General features: G+C 45.0%; 1 protein-coding gene across 1 annotated transcript in view; it reads right to left on the bottom strand.

The window, feature by feature from the left end:
* The window catches only part of RIPK2 (receptor interacting serine/threonine kinase 2), a 32,799-nt gene extending 19,098 nt beyond the window's left edge, over positions 1–13,701 (bottom strand). The window contains exons 1-6 of the mRNA XM_019527890.1: positions 13,483–13,701; positions 9,779–9,932; positions 6,452–6,607; positions 3,983–4,140; positions 2,282–2,331; positions 1,782–1,943 (exon numbers count right to left, since the gene is read on the bottom strand). Of these exons, the coding sequence (XP_019383435.1) occupies positions 1,782–1,943; positions 2,282–2,331; positions 3,983–4,140; positions 6,452–6,607; positions 9,779–9,932; positions 13,483–13,661 (859 nt within the window). The 5' untranslated portion in view covers positions 13,662–13,701. The remainder of the gene's footprint in view (positions 1–1,781; positions 1,944–2,281; positions 2,332–3,982; positions 4,141–6,451; positions 6,608–9,778; positions 9,933–13,482) is intronic.
* Between the last annotated feature and the right edge of the window lie 4,285 nt (positions 13,702–17,986).

The following is a 17,986-nucleotide window of genomic DNA, read 5'->3' as shown; positions in this document are numbered from 1 at the left end:
GATGTGCTCCTGGATAATTTTCTCAAAGAGCTTCCCCATGCCCAAGGCCTCAATCTGCCCCCCATGCCCATCCCTTTCTCCATACCCCTTCTCCCACAACAGACTTACTAGTCAGACTCTCAGACTCTGCTCTCCATGCTGCCAGGCTATGCTCTTGCCTGTCTGTGTGCTGTGCTGTGGCTGCATGCGGCATTAATCGGCAACATTATAGGCCACATCAATGAAAAGAAGCCAATTGCCGATAACATCAATTTTCCTTTTACCGGTGCCAATATGATATGGGACCGATGTATTGGTGCACCTCTATCACATAATGTTAAAGGACAGCTAGTTAGCAGTGAGAGTCTGAAGTCAGGCACAAGTCAGGGTAGAGATGGACCTTTATATGACCCAGGGGCAGGCAACAAAGATGATAACAACTTGGAAAGCAAGTCATATGAGGAGAGGCTGAACGAGGCATATTCAGCTTACAGAAAAGGTGTTTAAGACGGAAAGTAACAGAAGTCTTCAAATACTTGAAGGGCTGCCATAAAGAAGAGGGAAAGCACCTTTTCTCTCTTGCTGCACAGAGGAGGACCCAGACCAATGGCTTGAAGTTGCACCAAAGTAAGTTTAGATTGGATATCTAGAAACACTTCTTCACAGTTAGAACAGCAAGGCAGTGGAAACCACTACGTAGGGAAGTTGTGGACTCTCCATCACCAAAGGTGCTCAAGAGGCTGAATAGCTACGGGTTAGGGATGATTTAGGTATAGCTATGCCCATGTTCTACTATGGGTATTTCCCATGCTTTTGGGCTTTGTTGGTTGTCCCCACCCAGAGGTTCCTGGCTAGAGGGTCCTGCTCCTCTGCTCAGGGTCAAACTGACTGCCATATCTGGGGTCAGGAAGGAATTTTACCCTATGGCTAGATTGGTATGGGTTGTGGGGGGTTTTGCCTTCCTCAGTAGCAGGGGGCTGGCCCTCTACCTGTAATTTCAAGCGTATATAGACAACAATTCATAGAAACTGGACATTGGCTGCTCTAGTTCCCCTGCTTTACCTGTGGCAGGATAGGGTGTTAGGTCTGTGTTGTGTCAGGGTTTCATTAGCCTTATGTAGGGTTTAGATTAGGATTGCTTGGATAGGAATGATCCTGCTTCAGGCTGCAAGTTGGACTAGATGATCTCTGGAGGTCCTTTCTGGTCCTAATTTTCTATGATTCTCTATGACTGTCAATAAATGACTCGGAGATGCATATGTTTTTGTGATCTTATGCATCTTGTGTAGACATGTCCTTTAACAGCATCTGATGAAGCGAGCTCTTGCTCATGAACTCTTATGCATCTCTGATTCAGTCAGTCTATAACATGCATCACTGCCCTGCCTTCTGCCAATACACATTTAATTACAGGAATGGCCAACCTGTGAAATGAGCATCACAAGTGGCATGGGAAGCCTGTGTGTGGCATGCAGCTGACCGAATGGGGCCAGGCAGTATAGCAGAGTCAGGAAGGGAAATCAAAACACAGAGCACAGGGCAGGGAGCAGAAATCAGAGCACCAAGTCAGACAGGGGAAGGGGAATGGAGTGGTACTTGAAGGCAAGGAAGGGGGCATAGGGCTTAATTTGTGGCATGCCTGCCAAAAAGGTGATCCCCACTGAATCACACAAAGGGAGAACCGCAGGCATTAAGAGTCCTGAAACAATGTGAACCTGTCTGCAGTAGTCGTGTAGGCTTATATATTACTGTTTGTTGTAGCACTCCCTTCTCCCCTGTCAATTGGAAGCAAGTAAACTAACTTGAAAAAGAAGGTCTTTCATCTGGATTTTGTGCCCATCCACTTGCCATTAAGTTTAGCACGAATGTTCGGTGAGGAATGTCCACTGGTAGACTGTCTTCACTTGTGTCTGGTCGCCTTCCTTGTGACACACTAAACATAATCTGCAAGGGGTTTATAACTTCTGTCAAAACAGATATCATGCATTTATTAGAAATATTTGTACTATAAATAGATCTAGTTTACTATAGAAGCATAACAAAATTGCATTTATTGTATTTAGGCATTTTGTTGTTTATAACATTAATTCAAGAGTATGTTTGTACAGTACATAAAAATACTGGTTCTGTTAACTGTTTGAAGTTTGTAAAGTTTGAAAAACAGCTATGTATTCTTTGACGGTTTAAAAAAACAGTTCATCACAAATTAATCCTTATGGAGCTTTGCAATTACTACATATCAGCTCTAGCTATATGTTAATAAGAACAGAAAATAAACAAATGCTATAGAATACATTCTTACCTTCAAAGGGCTGTTTTCTTGACATCACTTCCCACACAATAATGGCATAGCTGTTTCAAATATAAATGTATGTAGTTTTAGAACAATGTTAAGAACTGCTAATATGTTAAGCTCTGTATAATATACCTGAAAATAAACTAGTCCAACAGTCATTTAAACAGCTGATTACAATGATGCCACCCCCTTTCATATAGTTCAAGAAAACCAACAGGAATATTTCTAGGTGAGTAAAAAGAAATGTGCTATGTGCTTACTTTGTGTTTGATGGTCACGTGGATTTCAGGAAAATTAAAGAACTGGGCCTACTTTTTAGTCTCTGACTACATATCAAAATGTCATGAAAACATTTCTGCTTGAAACTGACTTCTAGCTCTTCTAACACATCAGGGACTTCTAAGTTTAAGAGGATTTATTTCTCAGTACTAACAATTCAACAGGCCATGATCTGCTACACTTGTGCTACTACTATGTTTTATACATATTAAAAACCTTTAAAAGGGATGCAAAGGGCAATGAGGGGGAAACCGTCCCACAATCAGAATTCAGTTAATTTTACTGATTATGGACATGTGAGAATAGAAAGCAGATTCCTCTTCCACAGCTGTTATGAAGACCTCCCATGCGTGAAAAGTTTTGCAACACAAGCTTTTGGATTTGTGCATATATCCAAGACTCTCAGTACATCCAGAATGATGATACCCATATGATACTGTGTCATTTTTCATACAATACTTGCTATAAGAGGACATCATCCTAGTCTAAGCCTGCTTACCTACAATTTAATGGCATTTTTACCTACTCACTTCAATGGAAGAAGGAACAGGTTTGGTCTTAAAAGAACTCTATCATCTAAATATCAAAGTCAATGTTTTAAAATAAACCAAATAGATTTTTTTTTATTTAAATCAAATTTTGTTTAAATTAAATCCATCTATTTAAAAATGGGTCAATTTAAATAAAATTTATTTATAGACTGTTTAGCTCTGAACAGTTTATCTGAAGTTCATGTTTCATTTTAAATTACATTAAAATATCAAACAGTGCATACTTATAATAAGAACAAGTAGCAGAAGGTTTCTACGATATTACAATGATAGCTCCCTTTCCTGCTTTCCCAGTGAGTCTCTTCTGTCGCCTCATCTTGCCACACCTCTCAAAAGCTGAGCATGGCAGGAATGTTCTCTCCCTCTGGGGATTCCAGAAATGCCAAGACTTCCTCTGTACCTTAAAGGGAGGAGCTAATAACGAGAGATAATGTTTTCTTTTGCAGGAAGCCAAAGCTTTGACCTGGCAAACTGAAACCAGATCTTACTCAAGAAAGCTTACTATTGCAGCACTCCTGCCCCCCCCTTCCAGATAGAAGCCTCAAAAATGTCAACTGGTAGAGGCAAGGTTTTTCATGCAATATCTTTTATTGGATCTGCTATATAGCCAGGAGAGAAGTGCGACAAGCTTCTGGATACAGTGCACCCTTCTTCTGGTCATCTGTCAATCAATCCACTGTGTCTACATTGCGTGGTTAATCTCTAGAGCTAAATATTATACTTGCTCTAAAGTTTACCAGGAAAACAGGTTTTAAGAAGTCATATCATACTCATTTAGACTCTTAGAAGTAATTTATTCTAGTTCATTATAGTCAAGATCCTTTAACAAATTTTACTTTTCAAATTGCTAAGCTGATTTTAGGATAACAGGCAGTACCTGTATACATCGTGCTTTACACTTGCACGGGTTTTCTGATTGGGATCATAGTCTTCAGGAGGCATGTAAATAATAGTCCCTCCCTCTGGCAGAGACTTGTCACTTCGTGATTGTGACATGGACACTATGCGCCATTTTGATAAGCCAAAATCTGCAATCTGGAAAAGGACAAAAGTCAGTCATTCGGAGACAGAGAGAGAGAACAGACCTCATCAATTCAGATGCTGTTAAAGTTATCATGAAAGGGTATGTATGTCTTACTAGCAACGTGAAACATCAGCCCTGATCCAGGACTTGTGCTACCCCAGAGTATTAGAGTTATCCCATGTGTATTCTGGTGCCATGGCATTCTCTGCTTGCTGAATAACTGTTCTTCAGAACCTCAGCTTGCATTTACCCACCCTGTACTTAGCCCTGATGATAAAGAAAGAAAATCTTGAAAGTATGAGTATAAGAAGATGCAGCACTGTTCATTTTAGTTTGCAGAATGGGGTAATTTAAATCTTCTCAGACACTCTTCTATTATTTTTGCTGCAAAATGCACCATTTTCCTGCAAACAGGTGCTCCCTGCTGAAACTGCCTCTGGCTCCCTAACCTTTCCTAGGTAGCAGAGTTAATTAGCATACAACGGACATGCCCTGTAATTTTGCATGGAGCTGGGCACCACAGTGTCAGGGAGCAAGAGACAGGAGCTCAGGTTTTGGCCATGAAGAAGTGGGAACCAGAAAGGTAGACCCCAACAAAACAGCCAAACACTCGACAAGCTTTCCACTTTCCTGACACACGCACAAGAGGAAAGTGACTCTGAACACCACTACTGGACAACATCGCAAGAGCTGAGATATATTAACATGATTTTCACATGACAATATGCTGCGAAAACACAAAACACCACACACAGAGTAAAAAGTAATTATTACTAAAATAGGATTAGTCAATCATTATTTTCATGGAGCTCATTTCTCTCTGGGCCACAGACTATTTGTGTGGGGCAGGTGATAAGAAAAATTATATTTATGAAAGTAAACAGGTTCTCCCATAAAATAAGGGAATTTGCAATTAATTAGCTTTTGACATCTTTGGGAGAGAGGAACAGTCTTTAAAATGATTTTCTGTGCTGTACTTCCATGTGCCAGACTTCACATGTAAACTCAGAGCATGCCCACAGAAATCTTACTCATTTAGAATATCTGATGGAGAGACAGTGCATGACAGATACATATTTTAGATGCATCTCTCTTTTTTTCTAACAACATGTATCAGATAGATCTGTCTAGTATCACTGCATCTGTCCCTCCCCCAACCCCCATCCCCCACTAGAAGGTAAAAATCTTAGACTCTTATTTCACACACAGGTGGAGCAAAATACTAGTGCTTTCTAATAGCAAAGCAGCAATAGATTTTCAAACAATCTGCAGAAAGATGTAATTGCACTTATTTATATAATATTAATAGTTACATATTAACTATTTAAATGAACTGGTTACTGTAAAGCTGTATTTTTTTAGATCCTTCATTTCAAATGTCCAACAATAAAACAATAAAAAAATTGCAATAGTTTTATTTGTCTATTCAAATGATAAAAAAAAAAAATGGATTTTTCACCACCAATATTGTAATGTCTTTATCTTTGCATTATAATTTCCAAAAACTCTAATGGCATAAACCCTTAAAGTTAAGAGACACTCTCAGATCATTTTGTGTTTTCCTTTGTGTTAAGGGAAAAATATAAAGATAAACAAAAGATGAAAGCTTCTATTCTGAGTTCCTATGCTTCTGGAAGCCAAGAATGTGTGTTAGGGAGCTACAGTTTCATGTTATTAAGCACTCCTGTGTCTAGACTGTGGAGCCAGGACATTATATCACATAATGCTACTTCTAGGAATGGGCCTAAGAAACTGGAGCAATAGCTCCCTGTAGGTGATTTCAATCCTGTGAAACTGTTACTACTTATATTAGACTAGTTTTATTTCTTGCATTAATTCATTATATCACTAATTCCTCTCCATTGTGCTCCAAATCATTTACATCCATTTGCATATCTTACAGTTGTATTATAATAGCACCCTGAATGTTTATGCAAATGTACCTATGAAAACACTTCTGATTCTGAGCTAATTTGATGAAAATGTGGTTATTTTCCTTTAGTACCTTCCTTCAGATATCCAAGATTTCTCAAAAATTGAATTAATCATCCACTAACTACATTTTTTTTCCTCCTATACATCATGTCACAAAGGTCGCCATTATGGAAAGTCAGGTCACTACTAAAGCCAGAAAGCTGAAGTCTGATTGGGTTGACTTCACTGTTTCACTGTAGTCAATGGACTCAGTCTATAAAGATATAACTGCAATATTGGAGTCTTTCTGCACAACTCAGTCTCTTCCCACTTTTTTTGCAATATTAAGAGGTACTGCAGTTCTCTTATGCATACTGAAGAGGAACACAGAGGCTAAAATAAGTTTACCTTCACATGAAACTCATTATCCAGTAAAATATTCTGGGTTTTCAAGTCATGGTGCAGCAATGGAGGATTCATGTTGTGCAGATAATTCACTCCCAAAGCAATTTCATACAGCATACGGAACCTCAGTGACCACGGGATGTCAGGATATACATTTTTCTACCATAGACAGAAAACAGCAAAGTATGATCTACCATTTAAATCTTCCATCATCATGCAAAGATTTTATTAAAACAGAAAAATTACTTCAATAATAGAAGATCTTTTTAAAGGCTTGATTTATTCACTCAACATTAAAGCAACAAGACTGACTGGTCTTATTTACTGTATTTACTCAAATCTAAGAGAACTCTGAATTTAAGACAAACCCCTGCTTATCAGATTGTAGACATGAAAAACTGTAAGTTTCTTTTAATTTTCATGTCTATAATCTAGTTATTGGAGGGTCATCTTAAACTAATTCATCCCACTACTGCTACAGGGAAAGTAGTAGCAGGGAAGGCAGCAGCTGTGGAGCGGGCAGTCTGTCCCATGCCTCTTGTCCTCCCCCCATCCCTTGCCACTTGGCTCCTGTATCTGCCCCTGTGCTGTCCCTCCCCACACAGTGCCTTCCCCTTCCTACCACTTGTCATGGAGCACCTGATCAGGCCAAGCAGTAGCAGTGGCTCTGGCTTCACCCTCCAGTCCCAGTTGGGTCAAGACTGAAGCCACAGCAGCTCCCCTGCCATTCGGCATGGCCCTTCTCTGCATATCTCCTGCTCTGTCTCTCTTTCCTGGTGCTCCCTGCCCCTTCCCTGAGCCCTTCTATGTGCTCCTCTTGTTCTGCACATTCCTTTTCCATGTCCCTTCCCCCACACTCCTCTTGCTCCACATGTCCCTTCATTCATGCTCTCCCAGCCACCCTTTGCCTGTGCTCCTTCCAGCACTGTGAGCCCCTTCCTTTATGCTCCCCACAGCACTGCATGCCCCCTCCCCATGCTCCCCTCATGTTGTACACCCCTTTCCTCATGCTCCCTCCCGCACCACATGCCCCTTCTCCACACAAGGGAAAGGGCAACTGGTGTGGGGGGAACAAGGGGAAGGGGCACATGGAGTAAGTGGAGCACAGGTGAAGGGACATGTGGTGTGGTAGGAGTGAAGGGAAAGGGTGTGAGGAAGGGATCCTCCACATGTCCCTTTCCAAATCATTTTCCTGCAACCCCTCCATCACCTCCTCTCTTGCTGCTCATCCTTTCCCCTGCAATCTCCATTCCACTTTTTCCCCGCCAAGGTCCTCCCACACCAGGCACCCCTTCCCCATGATTTCCCACACTTCCCCTACCTGCCACATGAGCCACCATGGCACCCTCTGGAGCTGCAGCAGCTGCTTGCCTGGCCTGTACTCAAATGTAAGACATGAAGGTTCCTCCCCCCTGCCCTCCGCCACAGTGCTGAATGGTGAGAAAATCCATGTCTTATATTTGAGTACATAAGGTATAAATTAGTCTCAACATAAATCACTTATTACTGTGCTTCCATTCTTTTGCAGTTATATTCTACTGATTCAAGATCACTGAACAAGCCGGCTGTATTACCAACACATTTACTAGGTGACTTAGTGATTATGAGTACATGCAACTCAAATACAGAACTTTTTATACATAGAATCAAAGCATTAAACTAAACAAAAGAAAGACAAACACCTTATTTCTATGTAACAGATGGGAAAAGAGAAGAACAAAGAAGAGAATTGACATTTCTTAGATCAGCCACAGGCCAGTGGTAGAAGCAAAAACTCAACCTACACCAGCAACACTCAACCCCCAGCCCATGGGTCAAATCTGATTCATGGAGCCATGGCATCTGGCTTGTGGGAGTTCTTATGGGTTGAAAAATGTGGTGGTAGGAGAGAGGTGGCAATTAATGCTGCCATTGCTTCCTGCTGCCCAATTTCCAAGCTGCACATGGCAGGGCTGGGCCACTGCTGTGTGGCTGGATCAGTCAAGGTTGGGCCCAGGCCACTGCTATCTGACCAGATCCATGTCTAGTCAGACTGCTGCTACACAGCCAGATCAGGCTCTGGTTACACCCTGCCCCATGTACTGTATCAACCCCCCTACCATATAGCCATATCAGGCGCGGGCTCTGCTCGTCCCATATGCCAGATCAGCCACACACTGTATGGCTGGATCAGCCCTCACATCTGCCTTACACATCAGATCAGATCTCCTGCGGAGGGATCTGGCACCACCCACCTGACCTGTGGGCAACGAGACATTGGGCACCACTGCCCTCTTGTTAAAATGTAATGGCTATGAAACACTCAAGAGCCAGGAAATTCAAAATGGTCATTAACACATTAACTCTACATCATTCACTCCTGCCATTATGAAAAATGAACAACTGAGTTCCTTAAGACCTAGGGTATTCCTACATTACTGCAACAGAAGAGACTTGCATCATGTAGGAATACATGAATCTTAAACTACTTAGGATACCAGCAGCTGACTGGTTGTAGCAGCATGGAGTTTGGCACAGGCTAATCTACCCTGCTGCGACTGCTGAGACGCATTGTAAATTTCTTTTAGATGCACAACTTCTGACTTGTATCACTGAGTCATAGGCCTACTTTAAAGTTTTGTATCCAGGCTCACAGCTCCCTAGTGGCAGCAGAGCCCCTTTCTGCTAGCAGAGTAACACCTCTGCGAGTAACAGAAGGTTTCTATCCCCACCCAGAAGTTAACAGAAAGTGCATGTAGATGTGCTGTACTTTTTGCTGGCTACTTTAAACCTGGTGCCTCCCACAGTACACCGAGTGTTTTGCTGACACGGCAACTGTGCCCTGTGCTCCGAGTGTTTACCATGGTGGCTGCTCTGGGCCGGCAGAAAGATTTCTAAAGTAGATAAACTCATTATCTTTAGTCTAAAAACTGGCTGCAGTAAAGAGAAAATTAATGCATATTTACATGAGGCCAATAATTCTGGAGGACAGAAATAAGTTCAGGTATTAGAGTTTGCACTCCATCTTCTACTTACTAGTAAATACTGAGATACTGCAATTATTTTTACATTCACCACTCATTTTCCTGTATTTTTCCTTTAAAATCCTGATACTAGGGTTGGCATAATGTGGTGTACTCCTGCACCTAAGCAGAGCTCCACTGACTTCAGTGAGGCTCTTTATCAATGCTGGGGGCTGACTGATCATAGTAAATTGTAGGCCAGGACTCAATGCCTTCATTTTCTTTTAAATGTTTACTACATTACTTCTGCCAAACATAAAAGCACAACTTATTTAAAATAAAGTAGAAGCTACATGCATATGGCTTTAGAAAAACATTGTAAACTTACCTCATTTAAAAGTTGGTTTAATGATCCATTTGTCATGTATTCTGTCACTATTCCCAGAAATTCAGGTTCATTGCATATTCCAAGAATTGGTAGAATGTAACTGAATCTGGCTTTGTGTAAAATCTCTGCTTCTTTTAAAAGGTTGTTTCTTTCACTGTAGGTTAGAAAAAAAATTAAATTACTACAGCCATACTCAGAAACATTATTATGATCCAGCCCCTTATAACTAAACACAATAATGTACCTAAGAAAAGAAAATACCAAATAAGTTTAACAGACAGAGCTAAAGTTCATTGAATGTACTTTGCAAAAAACTTACATTGTTATAGAACATTAAAATTGATGGTACTCTTATTTTCCACTACATCATTTGAATACAAATTATTGCAAAAAGACTGACACAAATATCAACCTGTAAAAGAAAAATCATCTGAAACAACAACAAATTACTGGATCTGAGAGAGGGATATAGATTGTAGCCGTGTTGGTCTATAGGCAAAAAGAATCAGAACTCTTGGTAGAGGTGATATTTTTTTATACCAATCACGTATTTGCAAAAAAAAATCTGTATTTGCAAGCTGTCAGTCACACATGCCCTTCTTCAGGTATAGGATAGTGCAAAGGTTGTAAAATTTCTCCTGGGCAGAAATGAAAATTCATATTTCACAGGAAATATGAATTTTCATTTCCACCCAAGAGAAATTTTAGAACCTTTGTACTCTCCCATGCCTGAAGAAGGGTGTGTGTGTCTGACAGCTTGCAAATACAGGGGTATATTTTTGCAAATATCTAGTTGGTCTAATAAAAGATATCACCTCTACCAAAAGTTCTGATTCCTTAGATCTGAGAGAGAAAGATAGGCTTCCCTAGTCTAAATCCCAAAACAATATTCAGTATTGGGCTTTGCTGTAGACAGGAAACCAGTGTAGATATAATTTCCACTCATAATATGTTTAATTTTTTTTTTTTTAAGTTGAAGGGGTGAGTCACCTTGCTTTGGATGACATGGCATTTAGAAACACTAAGAAGCAAATTTACCACAGCAAGGGTAAAAAGGGATGAGTCTGACTGAACTCTGGTCAAGCATTACTGTGGCAAGCTTTCAAAGGTAAAAGCCAAGTATGTTTACATACGTGAAAGGGTAGAGGCAAGAGTTTGGATGATGAAATGCTCAGTAACTTATCCTTAGTTTCTAATATTTAGCTAGGTATATCACGATTGGGAGTTTCTTGCTTTGATAACTTTTGTCTGATCTCAACAGAGTAATTTTCTAACTTTTTAAATAGTTTCCATGTGCTTTCAGACAGTGTGGAGAACTGAAGAAATATCTTCCTGTTCTCAATGCACCTGTATGACATATCCTGCTTAAATGCATTGCGCTAAATCTAAAGAGCTGTTAAAGATACCAGGCAGAGAAGGTGCCAGAATAACCATCTCCTGAATACAAAGTGCCTGAGTTTATAGCTATCAGGAGGGACTTAGCCACAATCAGGGCACAGAGCTGTTAAGGCAAGGGTGAGAAGAGGAAGATCTGAAGACAATGATTTTCTTAAAAGACAGATTTCTTCAGGTGACATGGAAAGTGTTAGCAAGCATACTGTAACAGAGGGCACAAACACCACTTTATTTCTTTTCTACTTAGGGCAAGGATCAACAATCTATGGCTCGCAGGCCAGATCGGGCTCACAGAGCTATTGGATCCTGCTTGTGGATGCGGAGCTTTTGTGGCATCCAGCAGGCAGGCACCTCAGCTACAGGAGCTGTCCTTGTGCTCCTACAGGAAGAAGCACCAAGATGGGTCATTCTGGCTGGCAGCCAGAAAAGGTTGCTACCTGCTAATCTAGGGGAACGATGCAAAAACTAAAAGCAGGTAAAACAGTATGCATATAGGACTCTAATTTTCAGTACCATTTTATAAGTACTGTGTGCTTTTCGGCATAGCCAACCACACTTCGTTTTAGAGAAGCTGCTTCTGGGTCTCTACATACTATTACTATGTACAGGCTCTTAAAGGAAAACTCTGCATCCCCCACCCACGGCCCCACCAAGTCCTGGGACCTCCTGGTCAACCTTGTCCTGGCTCTGGCCAAGCTGGCCATCTGTAAAGCCAGGAAAGAGGCTCTGGCTGGGAGGAACCCTGGTGAGTGTGAGGCTGCTTTCCTGGCGTTCCTCTGCTCACAATTCTGGATGGAGTTTCACTGGTCAGTGTCTACAGGCTCCCCTGACTCCTTCAGGGAGCAGTGGGTGCTGGCCAGTGCGCTCTGTTTGGTGTTCACTTCTGTAGCCCTAGTTATTAACCTATAACCTCATTTCTGTTCCTGGCTTCTTTTTTGTTGTCCCCGACATTTAGTTGATGTGTCCTCAGTGGCCTCTCTTCTTAATGAGAGGTGTATACATTTCATAATGGGCTACAGTCCACGAGCTTTTTTGGCACATCAAACAAGCCAAAAGGAAAACTCCACATTCTGCACCCATGGCCCCACCAAGTCCTGAGAACATCTGGTCAACCTCCTCCTGGCCCCAGCTAAACTGCTGGCCATTTATCTGACCAGGAAGGAGTTTCTGGTTAGCAGGACCCCTGATGATCGTCTTCCTGTCCCTCAGCCGGTCATGTCTCCAGGCAGTTTCACTGAGCAATGTCTACCGGCTCCTCAGATTCGTTTGAGAGCAGTGGGCAGGGGCTGGTGAGCTCTACTCAGCTGGAGCACTTGTTATTAACTACCAACCTAAACCCCACTCGTTTTCCCTTCTGTTGTACACTGCAATCTATGTATGCATGGTTAGTGATCCCTAACCACAACAGGGGAGAGCTAAGACTTTCTTTGTAAGCCTTGCCCAAAACCTACGTGCATCAATTGGCTTAAGTGGAAACTCAGCAGGTCAAAAGGGTTGCTGCTACCCCTGCAAAAGCATCTCTGTGGGCAAGGAGGGGTAGGGTGGACAATTTATAACCAGTCATAGCCAGAGTCAGAGAGCACCTGGATCTGCTCAAAGGGAAGTTGTGCTGGTGATTTAAAAGGCACTTGCGCTGCAGCCTACCTAGAGACAGTAGTGGGCACATCAACACTGAGCCACTAACTGTACCCCAGGCAGCCAAAACTAAAACAGCCAATACTCAGCCACCCAATGTCTGGAAATTCAATTAAAAAAAAGAATATAAGGAGGCAAGAATAAGAGTATAAGCAGCCCCAGGCAGGCAGGGTTAGACTAGGTGGCCCCTGCAGGTCCTGGCCAGCCCTTCTCCTCCAGGAGAGCCAAGCTTGCCAAGATGAACTTTTCCAACTATTTTAGTCTAATAAAAGATATCTGACTGACCCAAACAACCTTGCCTTCCCCAACGTGGTTACAACCTACACCCCTGAACCGCTGGACCTTGGGGGGGGGGCAGGCGAAGTGATCTGAAAGGACCACTCCTCTGAGCAGCTTCAGATGGAAAGAAGGCACAGGGCCACCTTCAGGGCTGTCACCCTTCCTCGCAGGCAGGGGCGGCCAAGCTGCGTGTGGCCCAGGGCAGCCTCGGGCGGGCTGCCGCGGAGCAGAACAGAACAGCAGGCGGAACAGGGGAAGGGGACGCCCGGGCGGGAGCCCCGGGCTGGGCCCTGCTGTGGTGGACGGGGAAGAGGCCGCGACCGCTCAGCGCTGCCACCCGCCGCGGGCCGGACACGCAGCACACCCCCGGCCCCACGCCCCGGCCCCGGCGGTACCTGTTGAGCAGCGGCCCCTGCAGGCACTTGACGGCCACCGGGATGCGCCAGTCGGCGTGGCGGGCCGCGGAGACGGTGCCGTAGGCGCCGCGGCTGAGGAAGCGCAAGTCGGGCAGTTTGGTGGAGGACACGGCGGGCAGCGCGCAGCTGATGGCGACGGGCACATCCCCGCCGCTCATCCTCGCACCCGGCCAGGCCCGCCCGCCTGCACCCGCGCGGGGGTGGAGGGGGAGGGGGGCAGCGCCGACTTCCGGCTTCCGCTCGCCCCCAGCCCCGCCCCTCCCGGGCTGCTTTTGTCCCAGGGCCGCCGGGGCGGGGCCGGAGCCACAGGGCTTTGCCTCACCACCAGCTCCGGGCCCTCGGCCCTGCCCCTGCGCCACGTGTCCGGGCATGCTCAGGGGAGCCCGCACCCCCCATCCCACCAGTGCGGGGGACCTGGGCCTGCCGCTCCTCCACGGAGCCATCGTCAGTAGCGGGTGTCTGGGGCGGTTCGTGGGTGCCCCCACATCTGCCCCTGGCGCATGTCTGCCTGGAGTGCGGTAGGCTGTTCCCCCTTCAACACCTTCGCCACAACCACCTGCTGAGGCAACTCCATGCATCTTTTTGTTGATGGCCTCCCCAGCCGTGGCTCTACCTAAAGTCCTGGGACCTCCCGGTCAACCTCCTCCTTCCAGCTACCTGACCAGGAAGGAGGCCCTGGTCCAGAGGACCCCCAGCCACTGGTGACACATAGGGAGCGCACATGGACCCCCCGAGTCTGGCAGCCACCGACAGTGCTGGCTGCGTCTGCAGATGGTTGCTGTTCATTGCAACCCTCCCTTGCCAGTGACGCTGCTGGTGGCATCTGGGGGTGGTCATCGACTGCAGGCCCGCCACCAACACGGCTGTGGCCATCTGTGGGTGGTCCCTGCTCAGTCCAACCTTGCTTCCGACATCAGTGCAGCCGCCTGTGGGTGGTCTGTGCTCCCTGTCGCAAAGGCCCTGCCACTGGTGCCGCTGCCTGCGGGTAGTCACGGTGCCCCTCCAGCCTCAGGAGGCACGAGGCGTTCATGCCCCCAGACACTGCAGGGCCTCTCATCTGGTCCCATCTTGGGGCAGAGTTTTGCTGGGCAGTATCCACTGGCTCCTTGGGCTCGTTCCGGTGGGTGCTAGCCATGTGCTTTGCTCAGTGTCCCTCTTGGAGTACTTATCAACCTTTGCCTCTCACTCCCATCTGTTATTCTTTTAAGTTGTCCCAAGAACAAAGTTGGCACACACCTGGTGCTCCCCCCTAACAACAGGTGAGGCTAACTGTTCTTGTGTGGGCACATGCTCAGGATCTTTTTGTGCTTCAGATAGGTCTGGCTAGAGGGTCTTGCACTTCTGGTTGAGGTCAGCCCAGTCACCAGTCCTGGGGGTCAGGAAGGAATTTTAGCCCACGGTTAGATTGGTACAGACTGTAGGGGGTTCTGCCTCCCTTTAGCATGTTAGATTTAGATTTGTACAGGCTGGTTGGTTAGGGATGATCCTGGGGGGAGGGGGGAAGGGAGGGGCAGACTAGATGACCTTGAGAGGTCCCTTCCAGCCCTGTTTTTCTATGATTCTAGATTTTGATCATGTGTAAATACTGGAGAAGGAAACACCAGGATACACTTGGCAATCTGGTAGTTGCACCAGATGTAAAAGCAGACCTTTTTAAGAAATTCTTTTCCTCCCTTTTTCTTAGCAGGGACTGGGACATCTCCCCCACCGGGATTCAGGACGGACTCTGGAGAGACTCCACCAGGCCTAGGGTCAGGGAGGACCGAGTTAGGGAACTTCTGGAGCGGCTGGGTGTGTTCAGATCAGCAGGTCCAGATGCTCTCCACCCCTGGGTGCTGAGGGAATTGGCAGGGGTCATCACGGGGCCCCTGGCATGACTTTACAAGCACTCATGGTGCTCTGGCCAGGTGCCAGAAGACTGGAAGAAGGCCAAAGTGGTCCCCATTTTCAAAAGGAGGAGGGAGGACCCAGGCAACTATAGGCCCGTTAATCTTATTTTGATCCTGGGGAAGCTTTTTGAGAAAATTATCCAGGAGCACATCTGTGAGGGACCAGCAGGGGGGATGATGCTCAAGGGCAACCAGCATGGGTTCATTAGGAGCAGGTCCTGTCAGACCAACCTGATTGCCTTCTACGATCAAGTCACAAAATCATTGGACGCAGGTGTTGCAGTCGCTGTAGTCTTTCTGGACTTCAGGAGGGCCTTTGACACTGTCTCCCACCCCATTCTCATTAAAAAGCTAGGCAAGTGTGGCATTGATGCCTACACAGTCAGATGGGTTGCAAATTGGCTGAGGGGCTGCACCCAGAGAGTGGTGGTGGCTGGGTCATATTCCACCTGGAGAGATGTGGGCTGTGGAGTCCCCCAGGGCTCAGTCCTCGGGCCCATACTGTTCAATTTGTTTATTAGCGACTTGGACGGGGGCGTGAAGAGCACCCTGTTCAAATTTGCTGATGACACCAAGATTTGGGGGGTGAGGTGGGCACGGTAGAAGGAAGGGACAGGATACAACTGGACCTGGACAGGTTACAGGGGTGGGCAAATGTTAATAGGATGGGATTCAATGCTGACAAGTGCAGGGTACTGCACTTGGGCAGAAATAACCAGCAGCACATCTATAGGCTGGGGAAGTCCCTTCTCGAAAGCACAGTGGCAGAAAGAGATCCTGGAGTCATTGTTGATTCTAAAATGAACATGGGCCGCCAATGTGAGATTGCGGTCAGTAAGGCTAACCGCACCTTGTCTTGTATCCACAGATGCATCACAAGCAGGTCAAGGAGGTGATCCTCCCCCTCTGGGCGACACTGGTCAGGCCACAGTTGGAGTACTGCATTCAGTTCTGGGCACCGCACTTCAGGAGGGATGTGGACAGCACTGAGAGGGTCCAGAGGAGGGCCACTCGCATGATCAGGGGGCAGCAGGGCAGGCCCTATGAGGAGAGGCTAAGGGACCTGAACCTGTTCAGCCTTCACAATAGGAGGCTGGGAGGGGTTCTTGTGGCCATCTATAAACTTACCAGGGGGGACCAGAGGGGAATGCGTGAGACCCTGTTTCCCTGAGCACCTCCTGGAGTCACAAGGAATAATGGCCACAAGTTGACTGAAAGTAGGTTCAGGCTAGATATCAGGAGGCACTATTTCACAGTCAGGGCAGCTAGGATCTGGAACCAGCTTCCTAGTGAAGTGGTGCTGGCTCCTACCTTAGGGGTCTTTAAAAGGAAGCTTGATTATTACCTAGCTGGGGTCATATGAGCTTAAACTTACCAGGGGTCATGTAAGTCCAGTATTCATTCCTGCCCAGGGCAGGGGGTCGGACTTGATGATCTGCTCAAGTCCCTTCTGACCCTACATCTATGAACCTATGAACCAAAACAGGGTGCCACAGTTCAGTCTTCACCGCCCTCAGAAAGGCAGAAGGCAAAGCCTTTGTCCATATGGAATCCTTTGCAATTTGCCACTTTTGCTTGACAGATTCCCTCTTCTTTCCCCCACCCTCACCACTAGGCAAAACAGTAGAAATTGGGTAAATGGTGACACCCACGGTACTCATTTGAGCTGGACCGGATGTGGTTTGGAAACAGCCCCAGCAGTCATGAGTGTGAACTCTCCCTTCTTTTCACTTCCAGCTGGTTCCAGCTTTGCTGCAGAAATATCCACTTGCAAATACCAGCACATCACAGGGACAGTCCTAAGGCACTTGCAACGAGACCTCGTTTTTTAATATGGATTTCTTTTCTATAGAAATGTTCTGTATGCTGCAATTTTGAAAGATAAATTGAAATTCTTAGTTAATCTGCAGTTGCCCTACTACTGCAAAGATTTATTTTCCTTATTCACTTTATTCATATGCTTCTCTTTACTAGTACAGGTATCAGGGCCTGTATTTGCATATTTAGCAAATATACTATAGTTCTCCTAATTCACCTTTTTATTAAAGTTAAAAACATATATAGTACTTTAACAGAAATGATGGACTCACAGTGATAAATTAATGGAATAGAGTGCCGGGCAGAGTGAATAACGGACATGTCTAGCCCTCTACATGTATGAATACTCCAGGGTAGAGAAGAGGTAATATAGACATACTCCTTTAAGGTAGCTCCCAGTAGAGGTGTGAAGAGAAGAATGTCATGGGTATGGAGACAATCAAGTGTAATACAATTATATTATGTACAAACACAACAGTATGTGTGTCAATCTGCTTTGATGTTTTATTATCTAGATATGTGTTTATTTGCTGCATATGCCAGACTATGCCACCTCCTTCCTCTTCGTTTTTGGATTTTGGAGAGTTCATATCCCATACATCAATACAATATTGCTTAGCAATGTGAAAAAGAAATAAGGGAAGTCCCAGGAGTTCATTTTTCATCTTTCATTTTTAATATATTCCTGAATGTGCATGTATAGATTTCTACTTATATAAAGTAATATTGTATTATGTCTTTTTGCTTGTGCTTTGATATGTAAAATGTTCTTATAT

This window comes from Gavialis gangeticus, unplaced genomic scaffold, assembly GCF_001723915.1.
Source record: "Gavialis gangeticus isolate Ggan-Ray unplaced genomic scaffold, GavGan_comp1, whole genome shotgun sequence".
Taxonomy (NCBI): domain Eukaryota; kingdom Metazoa; phylum Chordata; order Crocodylia; family Gavialidae; genus Gavialis; species Gavialis gangeticus.
The sequence above is the reverse complement of the archived record's forward strand: the minus strand, read 5'-3'. Positions and strand labels throughout refer to the sequence as shown.